We start from the raw sequence: 25,510 nt of genomic DNA, 5'->3' as shown, positions 1-25,510 counted from the left end.
ATATAAAAATAATCGTAGCTTTCTTGTGGTGCCTACTCTTTTCCATTTCAATTTAAGATTGAGCAGAAGAAACAAGTTTGATACAAAGTGAAAGTCACAATCCATGAATGTAATACCAAAATGACATACATCATTTTGATATAAAACAACGGCTTGCCTATAGGATATCAACATATCAAGTACAAAACATTAAAATACTTGCAATATAAAATGCAAAATACAACAACTGATTAACCAATCTTCCCACGTTTCTTTCTTCTTTGCAATGATATTCGGTTTAAAATATCTAGTTACGTATAGCTCGACAATTTGCTTAAAATAATTTTTGGCAGAAATATCGAACTCACCGGACTACTGATAAACGTTTTAATCTCTGTAACGGTTGACTTTATGCCTTTTTCATTTTTATTCTTTGGTGACGGGAATTGTACCTTTACGTCATAAATATTAATTTGGCATGGAATCACGTGATCGGTGGATTTTTGTTTTGAAGGGGGGGGGGCTGAAAATTACCTAAATAGTCTGTAGTCATACGTTTACACATGATGACTCTCCAATAGTATAATTTTGTTTCTTTATGGCTAGAAATATACTCTTAGAATCTACAAATAATAGTTACTATAAATTTTGTGTGTATGTTTGGGGGGAGGGGGGTGTACACCTCATAAGAATAGGAGATTGTTGGCAATTGGAAATTAGCTGATGAGCATCCGTAGAATCAAATAAAATCTCACGAACAAAGTTCCGTAAGATTCATCGTGTCGATAAGCTGCATAATTGCGCTAATGTTATACTAGCACAACGTTGCATATATGAATGTATATATATATATATATATATTTATCAATATTTATATAATATTGATTATAGACCTAATTTATTGTCAAAATATGCCTCAGAATACATCAAATCTTATTGAATGGGATTTACATTCACCGAGCCTGTAGTCGCACCCCTCCTTTATAATTTTTTTTTATCCTACTACATCCCCTATACCTAAATCAGTCAGGCACAATTTGTAATTTGCTCAGTCAACACCACTTGCCCACCCCCTCCCCCCCCCCCCTCGAAAATCATAAATTGAAGGAAGAAAAGTTAAACATTTGACATTTCAATGATTTCACCCAACCAACAGTTCTCTAGTTATGTTCATTGCATACGGACCCATAATGCACTACTGAAATTATTGAAAGTCAAAATCCTAAGACATGAGATCTTAAAATAACCGATGTGTAAATGCAACCTGAACGGGAAGTGTCTTTTCCAACGATCTAGGAGTATTTTTTGGCCAAAACAAATCGTGGTACGCTCTCCGCCAACGGCTGTGGCGCTCCGCTTAGATAGTATCGAGTAGTGTGTTACACCTACATGACCTACTGATTCTCCCTTCCCCCTTGTGAAAATTTCTGCGGACGCCCTTGCTTGGACCTCCTGATAGGGGCCCATTTGGGCCAATAGTCGGAGGCCCCCAGGCTCATCGTTACGCCACTAAGATAATATCTGCAACTGCTGCAGCTGAAGTCACCAGAATCTCCACCAGGGTTTAGAAAACTTTCCAGAGAATTGTAATTCCGCTTTCTGATTTGTGTTTCTGTTCTAACTGAGCTGTTATGAGAGAACGAGAATTATCACCAAATGCTCAAATGCTAAAGCTTCCAGCGCCTTTCCCCTAAGACCCCACCAGTGCAATTAAGCAGTTGTTCAGTGTTGTTGAGGAGCCGGCAGGGATGTCAGTTCTAGGAGTTTGGGTCTCGACGCAATCGACGGACACATTGAGTTTAATTCTTTGCAGTCAGGGCAGTACATGTGCGTCCAGCTTTAATGTATGATTTCCCTAAATCCTATCGTGATTCGCTTCTGGAGTATATAGCCAATCTGTACCAATTACTCATACACTACGCTTAAGTCACACTACTGCCATACAACAAATTAGTATATAAGACAATTGTTCTCATCGACACAGCTGCCACAATTCGTCTGATATAACTTTATAATTCGGACCGAATGTCAGATGATATTAAACTCTCACTGTGTAAAGAACCATTTAATATGCGGGAGAGATAATGTAACCATACATCATCAAATTAGCACAGTCACCCAACCCATACCCAGCCCCCCAAAAAAGAAACTTTCGACTACCTACTAAAACATCAAGGTGCGACTCATGTTTGTATTTATAAATAAATCATCACCTACAGATGAAGAATCACCAGAATTGACAGTCTGTCCAACGAATAATCTAACTCTGTATTCATAAATAAGGCCATCTATCATAATTCCGTCACCATCGGCGTATAGTTCTCGCACCAAAATTAATTGCTCACATTTATTCAGCAATTACAGATATCTCTTATTCATTTTTGGATATCTCTAATTCATTTTCAGATATCTCTAATGCATTTCCAGATATCAATAATTTCAACATATTTGAGATATCAGAAATTGAATTCGAGATATCAAGAATTCGAATTCGAGATTCCAAAATTGAATTAGAGATATCAAGAATTCGATTTAGGGATATCCTAAATTGAATTCGAGATATCGGGAATACAACTAGAGATATCCAAATTTGAATTAGTGATATCAAAAATTGAATTCGAGATATCAAGAATTCGAATTCATATTTTAACCTCTTTATATTTACGATTATTCGTAGTTGCTAAGTTAAATAACATCACGAGAACATTGTCGTTCTTTACCACCGTAAAATTTCCAGTTGCATGCGAAGTAATTCGTGACGTCAAAACCTTTGTAGCCATATATGATCGTGTGTGACGCAGATGCGCGCATATCAAAGTCTCTTGTTTTGCGCGTTTGTTTTTTAATGCTGCGTACGTCGAGAGATCATATAGTCAGCGCCTTGACGCAATCCCTTTGGCCCTGCCCTATTCCCTCTAGAAATGCTAATGGTATGTGTTAATCAAAAGTTTCCTTACATGTGTTACATCGCGCATTAGATCAGTTCATACGCCAGTTTCTGCGTGAGGTAAAATGCGTCACTGTTGCGTCACTGTAAGTTTCATAAGGAGGAAAATATGCTGTGGTACCTAGTAACAGTTATCACACATTAGATGTCAACACATCGATTCTTAAAGTTTGCGTACTTGCTACACTTTTACTTTTCGGAGCATTCAAAGCGATTATGTCTGAATTTATTCAGAAACCAAGCGAACCTGCGAATAACAACGTCGCATGGGGATTTCCCGGCTGTGATACGTTGAGCGATGACTCGCTCCGCATCAAGTTTGGTGATTTTGAAGTCCAACCTATGGACAATGATAAGGTCAGTATATGATGCTTGTAATACTTCTCATATATGTTTCTTAGCTTAGTCTTGGACCGGGCATCTACTAGCAACACGGGAGTAACACGGTTGTAGATAGAATATCATCAGCTGTGGTGAGCAAAGGTAAATAGCTCGACATATTACTAGAAGGAAGAGAGTACATTCGGCTACAATATCTCAACTCTTTAACTGGAGGTGGGGGGGGGGGGGGCAATTTGCAACTGCTTTTGAATTATCGTCTACATCTAATAATCGGCGTGACGTCATATGAGCTAAATTATTAATCCTCGTTAAGTCAAGCTTTATTGATGAGTTTGTAGATAAATTTGACCGATTTTACCTCTATCTCATAGCCTTGGAACGCCAAATTTCGTCAAACTATACACATGCATAATGTATATAATAATGATATTATAACATACAATGATGGTCGCATATCGGTTCGTCCGAATTTGGCCTGCGTTTGGTCGTTGTTACGATGTTGATAATCATAGGTCACCAAAAGGTCGCAAAAGTGTTCATGTTTTGTTTCCTCAATGTTGTAAGATATACCATTATGCATAGTGTGTTTAGAAACAACAAATCATAACCAATATCATGGCGCCGGTGGTTTGAATAGGAACTTGAGGGCGTAATCACGAACACAAAGCATAGATTAATTATTATATAGTCTATAATTAATCTATGTACGAAGCAACTAGATCAGTACCGGTAATGTATATCCTGATTGGAGTTATGCACGTATAGAGTGGGGAAGGAGTAGCCAGGGATACGATAAAGCAATCATGCGTAATATGTTTCACATTATGAATTATCGTTACAGCTCCCCACCCACTCCCCTCTCAAAGAAATAAATCAAATTTTGCTCATACGCCCATGTGTTTACTGTATCAGGACAGAAATAATGGATGTCTAGTTCAATTATGATATATCATAATATTGGGCAATGTTGTCATCACAATACAATGGAATAAATGCAAAAATGGTTACATCTTAGCATTGTGACAAGTTATGAAGATGAGTCTTAGACTAATGAGTGTTATTATTCTGCGTTATATTTGATTTGAAATTTGATAATTCGTTGTCCCTTTAACCTTCTGTATGTTCTGTGGGCTCATGAAAAAACTAGTCGTAGTCAAGACTATAAGTTTACCGATGATGTGCACAAATTAAGCGGGGCACCAAAATTGCTAGTATTTTCAAAGACATGATATTTCGGGAAAGAGTTTATAGTTATTTTATTTACCATATCAGTCATGAAAATGTCGTAGAGGAGATCATAAATTTGGTCATTATTAGTAACTGGAAATATTTATAAAACAAACACCAGTTGCTTTTTTTTTCAAATTATTCAAAGGCAGGACATTCTTTGTTCCTCTTTCACAGGTCATCGTCTACCTAGATGACCTAGTTTTCGTGGACGGGGTGTTAGTGGAGGGATCTTCCGGTCTCCCTTCTGTGCCTTCTAACAACAACAACCACTCCATTCCACTTCCTTCAACCACCACCACCTTGGAGGACCAACCAACCGACCAGGAACAACAACTGCAAGAGAGTCAACAAAGGTGAGATGGGATATCTTTAAATTAAGGAGAAAGAATTGGTCTCCTCCACTTTCCAGCCTTTAAGCGTTATTTATGCGGTTCTGTCATATATAACTATTTTGTCAATTATAATGTATCGTAATTCTTGTATAAATTTCAAAACGACACATGATCAGTTCAGTTTGGTAGGATTCCAATAATGCTAAGGTAACAACAGTGCTCCATAAGGAAGTTAATGGCGACACAATCGTATAAGGAAGTTACTGTTAATAGTTGCTTCTATTCTTTTCATTTTAATCAGCTCACCTACCGAAGAACTGCGTGCAACAGTCGCTCTCTGCAACCAAACCATCGCCGAACTCGTACACAAGAAACTTCTAAAGTTTGAAAAGGCTCAGCGTGGAATATTCAAAAAGCGATCGGTCAGCCATCACCGAGAGCGGGATGACGTCATACGCGTCCTAAATCGGCTTAGCGAAGAAAGCCGTCAAGTGGTGAAGATCCATCACGATATGGCATTTCAGCTGAAAATCAAGCAACGGGATCAGACGATCCTTAAGAAAGCTGTGACCAGTTTCGGCAAAGAGGTAAAAGCCAATTCTGCCGCGCGTCGAGTAATGAAGGATGACCTCGGGTCAATGACCGTACAGTGTCGAGAGCTGGAGAATCAGCTCAAGGAGACCGACTCGAGGTGGAATGACAGACTTGCTGCTAAGGAGCAGGAGTGTCAACGACACAAGAAGAAGGAGATGAACATGACTCACTTATTACGAGAAAATAGTCAGACCTTAGATATCGTCACCTCGGAGCTCAACAACGCTAACACCAAAATGACGTCATTACTGGAAGACAACCAGCAGCTCAAGATCGAAATGACGTCACTCCAGATTACTGCTGATAAGACCGAGTACGATCTGCAGACTTCTTTGAGATTCAAAGATAAACTACAAGCTGAAAAGTCTTTTCTTGAATCCGGAGTTAAGAATCTGGAGGAAAAACTGAGATCCCAGAGGCAGTTCTTTTGTGAGCAAGAGGAAACCCTACGCAAGCAATGGGGAGAAATGCTTCTCATAAAGGAGAGAGATTGTGAGAGGTACAAGAAAGAGATGGAAAACATGGCCATTACTTTAAACAAGAGCAAAAGCGTTGTTTTTAAAGTCACTGACGAGCTAAGCAACGCTAAGAAAGAACTTACATCATTGCGAAACAATAACCGGAGTCTAAAGAAGACTATGAAGGTTTTAGAGAAAAATCTGGAGAAAGTTAAACAGGACTTTACTACTGTTAATGCCGAGCATGAAGCTAACATGCAGTACCTCGAATCGGATGTAAAGACCATGGAAGAAAAGTTTGTTTCAGAAAGAAAGATTCATAGTGAAGAGGCAAAAGTCATTAGAGAGATTCACGAAGAGGAGATGACTTGCATGAAAAGACGAATGGATTCTCAGATTGTTGCCAAAGATGAATTAATTCAAAGTCTTCAGTCCGGGATGAAAGCACTAGAATATACATTGAAAGAACAAATACTGTTTCATCAGGATGAACTGAAGGACCTTGAAAGAGAATACGAGATGAAGATCGGAGACGGAATGATTATTACGGAGAAAGTAATCGGAGAAAAGAACGAGCTGCAGAATAAGCTGGAAGAATTGAATCAGTCTTACGCAGATTTTATGGAACACAGCAGGGAGATGGAGATGATCCATGAGATGAAAATAACGCAATACATGGGTGAGATTAAACAGCTGGAGGAAAATCTTGACAAAGAGAAGTCTCAATTGCAACATCAGATGGACAGCATGGCAGAGTATTACAGCAAAATGGTTGAGGAGAAAGAACACAAACTGAAGTGCTATGAACAGAAAATGCAAGAATCCCTCAGCCAGATCGAGGTTCTGAAGAAGGCTGTATCGAGAGAGAATGAATTCAAACTGAAAGCAGACGAACTACAAAGACAATTGAACGAGATGAAGAATTTAACAGAAGAACACGAACTGCTGCAAGTTCGTTTATTCCTTGAGACCTGCTGCAGTAACGCTGTCATTGAAGAATTAACAGCAACCTTTCAACAAGAAAAAGTAAGGTATGAGTCTAAGTACAAAAAGGAACTTAGCCAGACAAGATGTAACTACGACGTTCTTGTAAGGAACAGCCAAACACTTAGAGAGGAAAATGAAGAAGCAAAGAAGAAACTGATTGATCTCCTCCAGAAATGTAACAGTACCGGCTTGCAACAAGACCAAGAAGAAATGCAATCTGAAAGAGCAGAGGAACACAGAGGGTCTTTCATGAAACACAGAGAAGAAATGCATGACATAGACAAGGGTTCACATTCACAGCTTTCTTTTCTGATATGTGAACTTGATCAATATATGATTCACAAGAATCAGTTCACCCATCCTGTCGGACGGGTACTTGTACAGCAAAACAAGGAGAATATAGATGAGTTGATTGCACTTGGGGAACAAATAAAACGTCTGGAAAAGACTAACATTGATCTTCAGAAAGATTCAGAATATAAAGCAGATCACTTACGTCAGAATAACAAACAATTGCAAAAGAGGTTCTTAAATCTACAGGACAAACATGCTCACCTTAGGCAACAATACGATAAAATGAAACACAGGATGCATGTGAAGACCGATGGGTTGTTAACATCGAAGCGAGACAAGGGTCTTTTGTCAGATAATGACGTAGCATCTGATCGTGACGTCAGAGTGACGCAACTTAAAGGAGAACTGAATGAGAAGACCAAGGAGCAGGAGGAGATGAGATCGTTGATTCGTTGGTTGAAGAAAGACTTATACAAAACTAACAACGATTTGATACAACTCAAGAAAGAAAATGGTGAACTTGTTAGTAGTAAGGATAAGTTGGAGAGCGAATTGCAGCAATGGATTCATCAAGCTTCATCGATGAGGAAAAACGATGTTCACGCAATGCACAGAGCTATGCAGTTAAAAGAAGCGGAGCGTGTTAAGACTCATGCAAAAATGAATTTCATACAAATGAAAAAGAAAAATATGTGGAACGAGCAGGAAATGGAAAGATTACAGGCGATTGTCGCGGAGAGGGAGGAAGAATTCAAAAGGATTAGCCGTGATTTGGCGGATCGTGAGAGTGACGTCACAACTCTGCTCAGTGAGTTAGACAAAGCGGAGTAAGTATTCATGTAATTTACGTAACAGGTTTGACGTTACAAAACATTTTGTAAAAATCTTGTTGTCTTTGGTGACCTTTTACATTTTTCTTTAATGCAAACCGGTTAACTGATTTATTCTTGGGGAAATTAACCGGTAATCGAACTCCATCTTGATTTTGTTCCCTTCTTTTTCTGAGGATTCTGTCCATGCCAAATAAAATAGTATACTAATTTTGAATGTTACATTCTTTGAAAGCTTTTACCCAGGTTACGTCAGAGGTAATACCGCGTCCAAGCAATATAAATATATCTGGGGATAACCCGGACTTCTCTGCGTCCCAATGAACTAAGAACAGGGATCATTTGATTATGAGTGTCTGTGTACAAAATTGATTAATATACATATTCTTAGTTTTGCTCCAACATAGTTGGTTTATTATCTTCCATTTACAGGATGAAAGTTAAAGAGAAAACGAAGGAGATGAAGAGGATGCAGAAGCAAATGGATGAAATCGAGAAAGATAACAGAGATCTACAGGAGGAGATCATGGCTTATGAAAATACTTAAAGAAACAAATATCAGACTTGGGGCGGGGAGGGGTGGGGCGGGGGCGGGGCGGTCGAGAGGAGCTTTGATTGAGAGGTGTGACTCCAGAGCGGATATCAATGAAGAAAATGTCGATATACATGCTGCAAAGAAAATTGACATTCTTAAAGTTGAAGAAAATTGTACAAGCGTAACGTAAGGGCAATAATAAAACGTACCAAATATTTCACAAACTTACAAGCGAGTAAAACCAGCAATTGTGAAACATAAAAATTAAAATAAAATTAAAAACTATAATGCTAAAAATTATTCCCCTGATCTTTCTTTTTTTCTGAATATATTAAACGTGTTTTACATGAGATGTTACGTCATAGTTCCACCTTAAACAGTTATATCTAAATAAAATAAAGAATACCAAACTATAAGGTAAAACATGGATATAAACATAACAAGGCATACAATGTAAATTTCCCCCTAATATTCATATTAAAATATTCATAGCCATTGTTTTTGTGTCTATTTATCCCTAATGATTCGAACCTGCAGTCTCGCCACCAAAATATGGTGAAAAGGCTATCAACCCTTTGATTAATGCTGTTATGCATTTGTTAAAATGGAAAGCGACCTCACTCGGTTATCCTACGTTTGGATCCCGACTATCCACGATTTTTTTCAGGTGACGACGGTCAAGATTGGAGTTCAATCGGCCAGTGGTCAGCTGCTGGCTTGACATGGAAACTGATCAGTGTGATAAAAAGTTACAACATAACTCAAATGCGGCTTGAATATTTTTAGCGCCTTTTTCAAGAGGCAGCAGCCTAAGTAGGACTGTGAAATAGTAAACGCAATACGTGGAAGTACTCTTTTACGCATTTGGCGTATATTACTAGAAATGAGAGGGTGATGGGGTGTCAGTAGCTTTATCCTACTTTTCAGTAGTACTTTCCTGGGGAAGAAAAAGTCTTCATTTTCCCTGTATGTAAGGGATTGTATCTATGGGATGAGACAGACGTGATGGTATCTAAGGGTTGAGACAGACGCGATGGTATGTAAGGGTTGGTACAGACGTGAGGGTATCTCAGAGATCAGACAGACGTGAGGGTATCTAAGGGTTGGGACAGACGTGAGGGTATCTAAGGGATGAGACATACGTGAGGGTATCAAAGGGTTCAGACAGATGTGATGGTATCTAAGAGATCAGACAGACGTGATGGTATCAAAGGGTTCAGACAGATGTGATGCTATCTAAGAGATCAGACAGACGTGATGGTATCTAAAGGATGGGACAGACGTGATGCTATCTAAGAGATGAGACAGACGTGATGGTATCTAAAGGACAAGACAGACGTGAGGGTATCAAAGGGATCAGACAGACGTGATGCTATCTAAGAGATGAGACAGACGTGACGGTATCTAAGGGATGAGACAGACGTGATGGTATCTAAGGGATGACACAGACGTGATGGTATGTAGGGGTTGAGACAGACGTGATGGTATCTAAGGTTGGGACAGACGTGAGGGTATCTAAGGGATGAGACATACGTGAGGGTATCAAAGGGTTCAGACAGATGTGATGGTATCTAAGAGATGAGACAGACGTGACGGTATCTAAGGGATGAGACAGACGTGACGGTATCTAAGGGATGAGACAGACGTGACGGTATCTAAGGGATGAGACAGACGTGACGGTATCTAAGGGATGAGACAGACGTGATGGTATCTAAGGGTTGGGACAGACGTGAGGGTATCTAAAGGATGAGACATACGTGAGGGTATCAAAGGGTTCAGACAGACGTGATGGTATCTAAAGGATGGGACAGACGTGATGCTATCTAAGAGATGAGACAGACGTGATGGTATCTAAAGGACAAGACAGACGTAAGGGTATCAAAGGGATCAGACAGACGTAATGGTATCTAAGAGATGAGACAGACGTGACGGTATCTAAGGGATGAGACAGACGTGATGGTATCTAAGGGATGAGACAGACGTGAGGGTATCTAAGGGATGAGACAGACGTGACGGTATCTAAGGGATGAGACAGACGTGATGGTATCTAAGGGATGACACAGACGTGATGGTATGTAGGGGTTGAGACAGACGTGATGGTATCTAAGGTTGGGACAGACGTGAGGGTATCTAAGGCATGAGACATACGTGAGGGTATCAAAGGGTTCAGACAGATGTGATGGTATCTAAGAGATGAGACAGACGTGAGGGTATCTAAGGGATAACACAGACGTGAGGGAATCTAAGGGATCAGACAGACGTGACGGTATCTAAGGGATCAGACAGACGTGATGCTATGAAATGGAGCAGACAGACATGATGGTATGTAAGGGATCAGACGTGATGTTATCTAAGGGATGACACAGACGTGACGGTATCTAAGGGATCAGACAGACGTGAAGGTATCTAATGGATGAGACGTAATGGCATATAAGGGATGACACAGACGTAAGGGTATCTAAGGGAAGAGACAGACGTGATGGTATCTAAGGGATCAGACAGACGTGATGGTATCTAAGGGATGGGACATACGTGAGGGTATCAAAGGGTTCAGACAGATGTGATGGTATCTAAGAGATGAGACAGACGTGACGGTATCTAAGGGATGAGACAGACGTGATGGTATCTAAGGGATCAGCCAGACGTGAGGGTATCTAAGGGATAACACAGACGTGAGGGAATCTAAGGGATCAGACAGACGTGACGGTATCTAAGGGATCAGACAGACGTGATGGTATCTAAGGGATCAGCCAGACGTGAGGGTATCTAAGGGATAACACAGACGTGAGGGAATCTAAGGGATGAGACAGACGTGATGTATCTAAGGGATCAGCCAGACGTGAGGGTATCTAAGGGATAACACAGACGTGAGGGAATCTAAGGGATGAGACAGACGTGATGGTATCTAAAGGATGAGACAGACGCGATGTTATCTAAGAGATGAGATAGACGTGATGTTATCTATTAGATGAGACAGACGTGAGGGTATCTAAGGGATCAGACAGACGTGACGGTATCTAAGGGATCAGACAGACGTGACGGTATCTAAGGGATCAGACTTACGTGATGGTATCTAAGGGATGAGACAGACGTGATGGTATTTAAGGTATAAGACAGACGTGATGGCATCTAAGGGATCAGACAGACGTGATGCTATGAAATGGAGCAGACAGACATGATGGTATGTAAGGGATCAGACGTGATGTTATCTAAGGGATGACACAGACGTGACGGTATCTAAGGGATCAGACAGACGTGAAGGTATCTAATGGATGAGACGTAATGGCATATAAGGGATGACACAGACGTAAGGGTATCTAAGGGAAGAGACAGACGTGATGGTATCTAAGGGATCAGACAGACGTGATGGTATCTAAGGGATGGGACAGACGTGGTATCTAACGGATGAGACAGACGTGATGGTATGTAGGGGTTGAGACAGACATGATGGTATCTAAGGTTGGGACAGACGTGAGGGTATCTAAGGGATGAGACATACGTGAGGGTATCAAAGGGTTCAGACAGATGTGATGGTATCTAAGAGATCAGACAGACGTGATGGTATCTAAAGGATGGGACAGACGTGATGGTATCTAAGAGATGAGACAGACGTGACGGTATCTAAGGGATGAGACAGACGTGATGGTATCTAAGGGATGAGACAGACGTGAGGGTATCTAAGGGATGAGACAGTCGTGATGGGTATGTAAGGGTTGAGACAGACGTGATGGTATCTAAGGGTTGGGACAGACGTGAGGGTATCTAAAGGATGAGACATACGTGAGGGTATCAAAGGGTTCAGACAGACGTGATGGTATCTAAGAGATGAGACAGACGTGACAGTATCTAAGGGATGAGACAGACGTGACGGTATCTACGAGATGAGACAGACGTGAGGGTATCAAAGGGATCAGACAGACGTGATGGTATCTAAGAGATGAGACAGACGTGATGGTATCAAAGGGATCAGACAGACGTGGTGGTATCTAAAGGATGAGACAGACGTGAGGGTATCAAAGGGATGAGACAGACGTGATGGTATCAAAGAGATGAGACAGACGTGACGGTATCTAAGGGATGAGACAGACGTGAGGGTATCAAAGGGATCAGACAGACGCGATGGTATCTAAAGGATGAGACAGAAGTGAGGGTATCTAAGGGATCAGACAGACGTGAGGGTATCTAAGGGATCAGACAGACGTGACGGTATCTAAGGGATCAGACAGACGTGATGGTATCTAAGTGATCAGCCAGACGTGAGGGTATCTAAGGGATAACACAGACGTGAGGGAATCTAAGGGATGAGACAGACGTGATGTATCTAAGGGATCAGCCAGACGTGAGGGTATCTAAGGGATAACACAGACGTGAGGGAATCTAAGGGATGAGACAGACGTGATGGTATCTAAGGGTTGGGACAGACGTGAGGGTATCTAAGGGATGAGACATACGTGAGGGTATCAAAGGGTTCAGACAGACGTGATAGTATCTAAGAGATGAGACAGAATGGATGTTATCTAAAGGACAAGACAGACGTGAGGGTATCAAAGGGATCAGACAGACGTGATGCTATCTAAGATGAGACAGACGTGATGGTATCAAAGGGATCAGACAGACGTGGTGGTATCTAAAGGATGAGACAGACGTGAGGGTATCAAAGGGATCAGACAGACGTGATGGTATCAAAGAGATGAGACAGACGTGACGGTATCTAATGGATGAGACAGACGTGAGGGTATCAAAGGGATCAGACAGACGTGATGCTATGAAATGGAGCAGACAGACATGATGGTATGTAAGGGATCAGACGTGATGTTATCTAAGGGATGACACAGACGTGACGGTATCTAAGGGATCAGACAGACGTGAAGGTATCTAATGGATGAGACGTAATGGCATATAAGGGATGACACAGACGTAAGGGTATCTAAGGGAAGAGACAGACGTGATGGTATCTAAGGGATCAGACAGACGTGATGGTATCTAAGGGATGGGACATACGTGAGGGTATCAAAGGGTTCAGACAGATGTGATGGTATCTAAGAGATGAGACAGACGTGACGGTATCTAAGGGATGAGACAGACGTGATGGTATCTAAGGGATCAGCCAGACGTGAGGGTATCTAAGGGATAACACAGACGTGAGGGAATCTAAGGGATCAGACAGACGTGACGGTATCTAAGGGATCAGACAGACGTGATGGTATCTAAGGGATCAGCCAGACGTGAGGGTATCTAAGGGATAACACAGACGTGAGGGAATCTAAGGGATGAGACAGACGTGATGTATCTAAGGGATCAGCCAGACGTGAGGGTATCTAAGGGATAACACAGACGTGAGGGAATCTAAGGGATGAGACAGACGTGATGGTATCTAAAGGATGAGACAGACGCGATGTTATCTAAGAGATGAGATAGACGTGATGTTATCTATTAGATGAGACAGACGTGAGGGTATCTAAGGGATCAGACAGACGTGACGGTATCTAAGGGATCAGACAGACGTGACGGTATCTAAGGGATCAGACTTACGTGATGGTATCTAAGGGATGAGACAGACGTGATGGTATTTAAGGTATAAGACAGACGTGATGGCATCTAAGGGATCAGACAGACGTGATGCTATGAAATGGAGCAGACAGACATGATGGTATGTAAGGGATCAGACGTGATGTTATCTAAGGGATGACACAGACGTGACGGTATCTAAGGGATCAGACAGACGTGAAGGTATCTAATGGATGAGACGTAATGGCATATAAGGGATGACACAGACGTAAGGGTATCTAAGGGAAGAGACAGACGTGATGGTATCTAAGGGATCAGACAGACATGATGGTATCTAAGGTTGGGACAGACGTGAGGGTATCTAAGGGAAGAGACAGACGTGATGGTATCTAAGGGATCAGACAGACATGATGGTATCTAAGGTTGGGACAGACGTGAGGGTATCTAAGGGATGAGACATACGTGAGGGTATCAAAGGGTTCAGACAGATGTGATGGTATCTAAGAGATCAGACAGACGTGATGGTATCTAAAGGATGGGACAGACGTGATTGTATCTAAGAGATGAGACAGACGTGACGGTATCTAAGGGATGAGACAGACGTGATGGTATCTAAGGGATGAGACAGACGTGAGGGTATCTAAGGGATGAGACAGTCGTGATGGGTATCAAAGGGTTCAGACAGACGTGATGGTATCTAAGAGATGAGACAGACGTGACAGTATCTAAGGGATGAGACAGACGTGACGGTATCTACGAGATGAGACAGACGTGAGGGTATCAAAGGGATCAGACAGACGTGGTGGTATCTAAAGGATGAGACAGACGTGAGGGTATCAAAGGGATGAGACAGACGTGATGGTATCAAAGAGATGAGACAGACGTGACGGTATCTAAGGGATGAGACAGACGTGAGGGTATCAAAGGGATCAGACAGACGCGATGGTATCTAAAGGATGAGACAGAAGTGAGGGTATCTAAGGGATCAGACAGACGTGAGGGTATCTAAGGGATCAGACAGACGTGAGGGTATCTAAGGGATCAGACAGACGTGATGGTATCTAAGTGATCAGCCAGACGTGAGGGTATCTAAGGGATAACACAGACGTGAGGGAATCTAAGGGATGAGACAGACGTGATGTATCTAAGGGATCAGCCAGACGTGAGGGTATCTAAGGGATAACACAGACGTGAGGGAATCTAAGGGATGAGACAGACGTGATGGTATCTAAAGGATGAGACAGACGTGATGCTATCTAAGAGATGAGACAGACGTGATGGTATCTAAAGGACAAGACAGACGTGAGGGTATCAAAGGGATCAGACAGACGTGATGGTATCTAAGAGATGAGACAGACGTGACGGTATCTAAGGGATGAGACAGACGTGACGGTATCTACGAGATGAGACAGACGTGAGGGTATCTAAGGGATGAGACAGTCGTGATGAGTATGTAAGGGTTGAGACAGACGTGATGGTATCTAAGGGTTGGGACAGACGTGAGGGTATCTAAGGGATGAGACATACGTGAGGGTATCAAAGGGTTCAGACAGACGTGATAGTATCTAAGAGATGAGACAGAATGGATGTTATCTAAAGGACAAGACAGACGTGAGGGTATCAAAGGGATCAGACAGACGTGATGCTATCTAAGAGATGAGACAGACGTGATGGTATCAAAGGGATCAGACAGACGTGGTGGTATCTAAAGGATGAGACAGACGTGAGGGTATCAAAGGGATCAGACAGACGTGATGGTATCAAAGAGATGAGACAGACGTGACGGTATCTAAGGGATGAGACAGACGTGAGGGTATCAAAGGGATCAGACAGACGCGATGGTATCTAAAGGATGAGACAGAAGTGAGGGTATCTAAGGGATCAGACAGACGTGAGGGTATCTAAGGGATCAGACAGACGTGACAGTATCTAAGGGATCAGACAGACGTGATGGTATCTAAGGGATCAGCCAGACGTGAGGGTATCTAAGGGATAACACAGACGTGAGGGAATCTAGGGGTTGAGACAGACGTGATGGTATCTAAGGGATGAGACAGACGTGACGGTATCTACGAGATGAGACAGACGTGAGGGTATCAAAGGGATCAGACAGACGTGATGCTATCTAAGAGATGAGACATACGTGATGGTATCAAAGGGTTCAGACAGACGTGATGGTATCTAAGAGATGAGACAGACGTGACGGTATCTAAGGGATGAGACAGACGTGACGGTATCTACGAGATGAGACAGACGTGAGGGTATCAAAGGGATCAGACAGACGTGATGCTATCTAAGAGATGAGACATACGTGATGGTATCAAAGGGATCAGACAGATGTGATGGTATCTAAGAGATCAGACAGACGTGATGGTATCTAAAGGATGGGACAGACGTGATGGTATCTAAGAGATGAGACAGACGTGACGGTATCTAAGGGATGAGACAGACGTGATGGTATCTAAGGGATGAGACAGACGTGATGGTATCTAAGGGATGAGACAGACGTGATGGGTATGTAAGGGTTGAGACAGACGTGATGGTATCTAAGGGTTGGGACAGACGTGAGGGTATCTAAAGGATGAGACATACGTGAGGGTATCAAAGGGTTCAGACAAACGTGATGGTATCTAAGAGATGAGACAGACGTGACGGTATCTAAGGGATGAGACAGACGTGACGGTATCTACGAGATGAGACAGACGTGAGGGTATCAAAGGGATCAGACAGACGTGATGCTATCTAAGAGATGAGACAGACGTGATGGTATCAAAGGGATCAGACAGACGTGGTGGTATCTAAAGGATGAGACAGACGTGAGGGTATCAAAGGGATCAGACAGACGTGATGGTATCAAAGAGATGAGACAGACGTGACGGTATCTAAGGGATGAGACAGACGTGAGGGTATCAAAGGGATCAGCCAGACGTGAGGGTATCTAAGGGATAACACAGACGTGAGGGAATCTAAGGGATGAGACAGACGTGATGGTATCTAAAGGATGAGACAGACGCGATGTTATCTAAGAGATGAGATAGACGCGATGTTATCTAAGAGATGAGACAGACGTGAGGGTATCTAAGGGATCAGACAGACGTGACGGTATCTAAGGGATCAGACAGACGTGACGGTATCTAAGGGATCAGACTTACGTGATGGTATCTAAGGGATGAGACAGACGTGATGGTATTTAAGGTATAAGACAGAAGTGATGGCATCTAAGGGATGAGACAGACGTGAGGGTATCTAAGGGATCAGACAGACGTGACGGTATCTAAGGGATCAGACAGACGTGACGGTATCTAAGGGATCAGACTTACGTGATGGTATCTAAGGGATGAGACAGACGTGATGGTATTTAAGGTATAAGACAGACGTGATGGCATCTAAGGGATGAGACAGACGTGATGCTATGAAATGGAGCAGACAGACATGATGGTATGTAAGGGATCAGACGTGATGTTATCTAAGGGATGACACAGACGTGACGGTATCTAAGGGATCAGACAGACGTGAAGGTATCTAATGGATGAGACGTAATGGCATATAAGGGATGACACAGACGTAAGGGTATCTAAGGGAAGAGACAGACGTGATGGTATCTAAGATATCAGACAGACGTGATGGTATCTAAGGGATGGGACATACGTGAGGGTATCAAAGGGTTCAGACAGATGTGATGGTATCTAAGAGATGAGACAGACGTGATGGTATCTAAAGGACAAGACAGACGTGAGGGTATCAAAGGGATGAGACAGACGTGATGGTATCTAAGAGATGAGACAGACGTGACGGTATCTAAGGGATGAGACAGACGTGATGGTATCTAAGGGATGAGACAGACGTGATGGTATTTAAGGTATAAGACAGACGTGATGGCATCTAAGGGATGAGACAGACGTGATGCTATGAAATGGAGCAGACAGACATGATGGTATGTAAGGGATCAGACGTGATGTTATCTAAGGGATGACACAGACGTGACGGTATCTAAGGGATCAGACAGACGTGAAGGTATCTAATGGATGAGACGTAATGGCATATAAGGGATGACACAGACGTAAGGGTATCTAAGGGAAGAGACAGACGTGATGGTATCTAAGGGATCAGACAGACGTGATGGTATCTAAGGGATGGGACAGACGTGGTATCTAACGGATGAGACAGACGTGATGGTATGTAGGGGTTGAGACAGACATGATGGTATCTAAGGTTGGGACAGACGTGAGGGTATCTAAGGGATGAGACATACGTGAGGGTATCAAAGGGTTCAGACAGATGTGATGGTATCTAAGAGATCAGACAGACGTGATGGTATCTAAAGGATGGGACAGACGTGATTGTATCTAAGAGATGAGACAGACGTGACGGTATCTAAGGGATGAGACAGACGTGATGGTATCTAAGGGATGAGACAGACGTGAGGGTATCTAAGGGATGAGACAGTCGTGATGGGTATCAAAGGGTTCAGACAGACGTGATGGTATCTAAGAGATGAGACAGACGTGACAGTATCTAAGGGATGAGACAGACGTGACGGTATCTACGAGATGAGACAGACGTGAGGGTATCAAAGGGATCAGACAGACGTGGTGGTATCTAAAGGATGAGACAGACGTGAGGGTATCAAAGGGATGAGACAGACGTGATGGTATCAAAGAGATGAGACAGACGTGACGGTATCTAAGGGATGAGACAGACGTGAGGGTATCAAAGGGATCAGACAGACGCGATGGTATCTAAAGGATGAGACAGAAGTGAGGGTATCTAAGGGATCAGACAGACGTGAGGGTATCTAAGGGATCAGACAGACGTGACGGTATCTAAGGGATCAGACAGACGTGATGGTATCTAAGTGATCAGCCAGACGTGAGGGTATCTAAGGGATAACACAGACGTGAGGGAATCTAAGGGATGAGACAGACGTGATGTATCTAAGGGATCAGCCAGACGTGAGGGTATCTAAGGGATAACACAGACGTGAGGGAATCTAAGGGATGAGACAGACGTGATGGTATCTAAAGGATGAGACAGACGTGATGCTATCTAAGAGATGAGACAGACGTGATGGTATCTAAAGGACAAGACAGACGTGAGGGTATCAAAGGGATCAGACAGACGTGATGGTATCTAAGAGATGAGACAGACGTGACGGTATCTAAGGGATGAGACAGACGTGACGGTATCTACGAGATGAGACAGACGTGAGGGTATCTAAGGGATGAGACAGTCGTGATGAGTATGTAAGGGTTGAGACAGACGTGATGGTATCTAAGGGTTGGGACAGACGTGAGGGTATCTAAGGGATGAGACATACGTGAGGGTATCAAAGGGTTCAGACAGACGTGATAGTATCTAAGAGATGAGACAGAATGGATGTTATCTAAAGGACAAGACAGACGTGAGGGTATCAAAGGGATCAGACAGACGTGATGCTATCTAAGAGATGAGACAGACGTGATGGTATCAAAGGGATCAGACAGACGTGGTGGTATCTAAAGGATGAGACAGACGTGAGGGTATCAAAGGGATCAGACAGACGTGATGGTATCAAAGAGATGAGACAGACGTGACGGTATCTAAGGGATGAGACAGACGTGAGGGTATCAAAGGGATCAGACAGACGCGATGGTATCTAAAGGATGAGACAGAAGTGAGGGTATCTAAGGGATGAGACAGACGTGAGGGTATCTAAGGGATCAGACAGACGTGACGGTATCTAAGGGATCAGACAGACGTGATGGTATCTAAGGGATCAGCCAGACGTGAGGGTATCTAAGGGATAACACAGACGTGAGGGAATCTAGGGGTTGAGACAGACGTGATGGTATCTAAGGGATGAGACAGACGTGACGGTATCTACGAGATGAGACAGACGTGAGGGTATCAAAGGGATCAGACAGACGTGATGCTATCTAAGAGATGAGACATACGTGATGGTATCAAAGGGTTCAGACAGACGTGATGGTATCTAAGAGATGAGACAGACGTGACGGTATCTAAGGGATGAGACAGACGTGACGGTATCTACGAGATGAGACAGACGTGAGGGTATCAAAGGGATCAGACAGACGTGATGCTATCTAAGAGATGAGACATACGTGATGGTATCAAAGGGATCAGACAGATGTGATGGTATCTAAGAGATCAGACAGACGTGATGGTATCTAAAGGATGGGACAGACGTGATGGTATCTAAGAGATGAGACAGACGTGACGGTATCTAAGGGATGAGACAGACGTGATGGTATCTAAGGGATGAGACAGACGTGATGGTATCTAAGGGATGAGACAGTCGTGATGGGTATGTAAGGGTTGAGACAGACGTGATGGTATCTAAGGGTTGGGACAGACGTGAGGGTATCTAAAGGATGAGACATACGTGAGGGTATCAAAGGGTTCAGACAAACGTGATGGTATCTAAGAGATGAGACAGACGTGACGGTATCTAAGGGATGAGACAGACGTGACGGTATCTACGAGATGAGACAGACGTGAGGGTATCAAAGGGATCAGACAGACGTGATGCTATCTAAGAGATGAGACAGACGTGATGGTATCAAAGGGATCAGACAGACGTGGTGGTATCTAAAGGATGAGACAGACGTGAGGGTATCAAAGGGATCAGACAGACGTGATGGTATCAAAGAGATGAGACAGACGTGACGGTATCTAAGGGATGAGACAGACGTGAGGGTATCAAAGGGATCAGCCAGACGTGAGGGTATCTAAGGGATAACACAGACGTGAGGGAATCTAAGGGATGAGACAGACGTGATGGTATCTAAAGGATGAGACAGACGCGATGTTATCTAAGAGATGAGATAGACGCGATGTTATCTAAGAGATGAGACAGACGTGAGGGTATCTAAGGGATCAGACAGACGTGACGGTATCTAAGGGATCAGACAGACGTGACGGTATCTAAGGGATCAGACTTACGTGATGGTATCTAAGGGATGAGACAGACGTGATGGTATTTAAGGTATAAGACAGAAGTGATGGCATCTAAGGGATGAGACAGACGTGAGGGTATCTAAGGGATCAGACAGACGTGACGGTATCTAAAGGATCAGACAGACGTGACGGTATCTAAGGGATCAGACTTACGTGATGGTATCTAAGGGATGAGACAGACGTGATGGTATTTAAGGTATAAGACAGACGTGATGGCATCTAAGGGATGAGACAGACGTGATGCTATGAAATGGAGCAGACAGACATGATGGTATGTAAGGGATCAGACGTGATGTTATCTAAGGGATGACACAGACGTGACGGTATCTAAGGGATCAGACAGACGTGAAGGTATCTAATGGATGAGACGTAATGGCATATAAGGGATGACACAGACGTAAGGGTATCTAAGGGAAGAGACAGACGTGATGGTATCTAAGATATCAGACAGACGTGATGGTATCTAAGGGATGGGACATACGTGAGGGTATCAAAGGGTTCAGACAGATGTGATGGTATCTAAGAGATGAGACAGACGTGATGGTATCTAAAGGACAAGACAGACGTGAGGGTATCAAAGGGATGAGACAGACGTGATGGTATCTAAGAGATGAGACAGACGTGACGGTATCTAAGGGATGAGACAGACGTGATGGTATCTAAGGGATGAGACAGACGTGAGGGTATCTAAGGGATGAGACAGACGTGACGGTATCTAAGGGATGAGACAGACGTGATGGTATCTAAGGGTTGGGACAGGCGTGAGGGTATCTAAGGGATGAGACATACGTGAGGGTATCAAAGGGTTCAGACAGACGTGATGGTATCTAAGAGATGAGACAGACGTGACGGTATTAAAGGGATGAGACAGACGTGACGGTATCTACGAGATGAGACAGACGTGATGGTATCTAAGGGATCAGACAGACGTGATGGTATCTAAGGGATGAGACAGTCGTGATGAGTATGTAAGGGTTGAGACAGACGTGATGGTATCTAAGGGTTGGGACAGACGTGAGGGTATCTAAGGGATGAGACATAAGTGAGGGTATCAAAGGGTTCAGACAGACGTGATAGTATCTAAGAGATGAGACAGAATGGATGTTATCTAAAGGACAAGACAGACGTGAGGGTATCAAAGGGATCAGACAGACGTGATGCTATCTAAGAGATGAGACAGAATGGATGTTATCTAAAGGACAAGACAGACGTGAGGGTATCAAAGGGATCAGACAGACGTGATGCTATCTAAGAGATGAGACAGACGTGATGGTATCAAAGGGATCAGACAGACGTGGTGGTATCTAAAGGATGAGACAGACGTGAGGGTATCAAAGGGATCAGACAGACGTGATGGTATCAAAGAGATGAGACAGACGTGACGGTATCTAAGGGATGAGACAGACGTGAGGGTATCAAAGGGATCAGACAGACGCGATGGTATCTAAAGGATGAGACAGAAGTGAGGGTATCTAAGGGATCAGACAGACGTGAGGGTATCTAAGGGATCAGACAGACGTGACGGTATCTAAGGGATCAGACAGACGTGATGGTATCTAAGGGATCAGCCAGACGTGAGGGTATCTAAGGGATAACACAGACGTGAGGGAATCTAGGGGTTGAGACAGACGTGATGGTATCTAAAGGATGAGACAGACGTGACGGTATCTACGAGATGAGACAGACGTGAGGGTATCTAAGGGATAACACAGACGTGAGGGAATCTAAGGGATGAGACAGACGTGATGTATCTAAGGGATCAGCCAGACGTGAGGGTATCTAAGGGATAACACAGACGTGAGGGAATCTAAGGGATGAGACAGACGTGATGGTATCTAAAGGATGAGACAGACGCGATGTTATCTAAGAGATGAGATAGACGCGATGTTATCTATTAGATGAGACAGACGTGAGGGTATCTAAGGGATCAGACAGACGTGACGGTATCTAAGGGATCAGACAGACGTGACGGTATCTAAGGGATCAGACTTACGTGATGGTATCTAAGGGATGAGACAGACGTGATGGTATTTAAGGTATAAGACAGACGTGATGGCATCTAAGGGATGAGACAGACGTGATGCTATGAAATGGAGCAGACAGACATGATGGTATGTAAGGGATCAGACGTGATGTTATCTAAGGGATGACACAGACGTGACGGTATCTAAGGGATCAGACAGACGTGAAGGTATCTAATGGATGAGACGTAATGGCATATAAGGGATGACACAGACGTAAGGGTATCTAAGGGAAGAGACAGACGTGATGGTATCTAAGGGATCAGACAGACGTGATGGTATCTAAGGGATGGGACAGACGTGAGGGTATCTAAGGGATGAGACAGTCGTGATGGGTATGTAAGGGTTGAGACAGACGTGATGGTATCTAAGGGTTGGGACAGACGTGAGGGTATCTAAAGGATGAGACATACGTGAGGGTATCTAAGGGTTCAGACAGACGTGATGGTATCTAAGAGATGAGACAGACGTGACGGTATCTAAGGGATGAGACAGACGTGACGGTATCTACGAGATGAGACAGACGTGAGGGTATCAAAGGGATCAGACAGACGTGATGCTATCTAAGAGATGAGACAGACGTGATGGTATCAAAGGGATCAGACAGACGTGGTGGTATCTAAAGGATGAGACAGACGTGAGGGTATCAAAGGGATCAGACAGACGTGATGGTATCAAAGAGATGAGACAGACGTGACGGTATCTAAGGGATGAGACAGAACGTGAGGGTATCAAAGGGATCAGACAGACGCGATGGTATCTAAAGGATGAGACAGAAGTGAGGGTATCTAAGGGATCAGACAGACGTGAGGGTATCTAAGGGATGGGACAGACGTGGTATCTAACGGATGAGACAGACGTGATGGTATGTAAGGGTTGAGACAGACGTGATGGTATCTAAGGTTGGGACAGACGTGAGGGTATCTAAGGGATGAGACATACGTGAGGGTATGAAAGGGTTCAGACAGATGTGATGGTATCTAAGAGATCAGACAGACGTGATGGTATCTAAAGGATGGGACAGACGTGATGCTATCTAAGAGATGAGACAGACGTGATGGTATCTAAAGGACAAGACAGACGTGAGGGTATCAAAGGGATCAGACAGACGTGATGCTATCTAAGAGATGAGACAGACGTGAGGGTATCTAAGGGATGAGACAGACGTGATGGTATCTACGAGATGAGACAGACGTGAGGGTATCTACGAGATGAGACAGTCGTGATGAGTATGTAAGGGTTGAGACAGACGTGATGGTATCTAAGGGTTGGGACAGACGTGAGGGTATCTAAGGGATGAGACATACGTGAGGGTATCAAAGGGTTCAGACAGACGTGATGGTATCTAAGAGATGAGACAGACGTGATGGTATCTAAAGGACAAGACAGACGTGAGGGTATCAAAGGGATCAGACAGACGTGATGCTATCTAAGAGATGAGACAGACGTGATGGTATCAAAGGGATCAGACAGACGTGGTGGTATCTAAAGGATGAGACAGACGTGAGGGTATCAAAGGGATCAGACAGACGTGATGGTATCAAAGAGATGAGACAGACGTGACGGTATCTAAGGGATGAGACAGACGTGAGGGTATCAAAGGGATCAGACAGACGCGATGGTATCTAAAGGATGAGACAGAAGTGAGGGTATCTAAGGGATCAGACAGACGTGAGGGTATCTAAGGGATCAGACAGACGTGACGGTATCTAAGGGATCAGACAGACGTGATGGTATCTAAGGGATCAGCCAGACGTGAGGGTATCTAAGGGATAACACAGACGTGAGGGAATCTAAGGGATGAGACAGACGTGATGGTATCTAAAGGATGAGACAGACGCGATGTTATCTAAGAGATGAGACAGACGCGATGTTATCTAAGAGATGAGACAGACGTGAGGGTATCTAAGGGATCAGACAGACGTGACGGTATCTAAGGGATCAGACAGACGTGACGGTATCTAAGGGATCAGACTTACGTGATGGTATCTAAGGGATGAGACAGACGTGATGGTATTTAAGGTATAAGACAGACGTGATGGCAGGAGGGGCGTGAGTAAATGGAAGTTGGAAGCCATCTGACAATTACATTCCTGCATGAGTTACATCCTCGCCTCGGGGCTTTGACAATAAGTAGGCTTATTTTTCATGTGGGCATATTTCTTTTCATAAATGGAAGGCTTACATATACGTTTAACATTTTTTAAGAATGATCTGCCATCATAAAACACGTTCTTATTACACCATTATATACGTAGAGATGACATTCAATTCCATTAAGGTGACAACTTTCGTCATTTTTATAGCGCATCCTTTGTGGGGGAGGGGGGAGGAGGGGTTCGCTGTACAGCTCGTATGTATTTAGAGTTTCATTTATTTACCAGGTTTACATACACCGTTAACGGTTACACGTTTTTTTTTTTACATTTTGTATCACCGAAAATGTGCAGATAAATGCGAATTTAACGGTTTGATGAGGTCGTATGGACCTGTATT

The 25,510-nt window shown here is 43.4% G+C and overlaps 1 protein-coding gene across 1 annotated transcript; it reads left to right on the top strand.

Moving 5' to 3' along the window:
- Nucleotides 1–2,534: 2,534 nt before the first annotated feature.
- LOC139958542 (uncharacterized) lies at nt 2,535–8,581 on the top strand. Its single transcript, XM_071955674.1, has 4 exons — nt 2,535–3,283; nt 4,673–4,851; nt 5,132–7,990; nt 8,426–8,581. Exons 1-4 carry the CDS (start codon nt 3,143–3,145, stop codon nt 8,538–8,540), a joined length of 3,294 nt encoding a protein of 1,097 aa, XP_071811775.1. The 5' UTR covers nt 2,535–3,142; the 3' UTR covers nt 8,541–8,581.
- The last annotated feature ends 16,929 nt before the right edge of the window (nt 8,582–25,510 follow it).

Source organism: Apostichopus japonicus, chromosome 18 (assembly GCF_037975245.1).
Source record: "Apostichopus japonicus isolate 1M-3 chromosome 18, ASM3797524v1, whole genome shotgun sequence".
NCBI classification, from domain to species: domain Eukaryota; kingdom Metazoa; phylum Echinodermata; class Holothuroidea; order Aspidochirotida; family Stichopodidae; genus Apostichopus; species Apostichopus japonicus.
The sequence above is the reverse complement of the archived record's forward strand: the minus strand, read 5'-3'. Positions and strand labels throughout refer to the sequence as shown.

Bases quoted from the DNA above. Each gene is read 5' to 3' on its own strand.
- LOC139958542 (XM_071955674.1), top strand. From the start codon at position 3,143: ATGTCTGAATTTATTCAGAAACCAAGCGAACCTGCGAATAACAACGTC. The intron at 3,284-4,672 runs GTCAGTATATGA...CCTCTTTCACAG, and splicing joins AACCTATGGACAATGATAAG to GTCATCGTCTACCTAGATGA. The intron at 7,991-8,425 runs GTAAGTATTCAT...TTCCATTTACAG, and splicing joins AGTGAGTTAGACAAAGCGGA to GATGAAAGTTAAAGAGAAAA.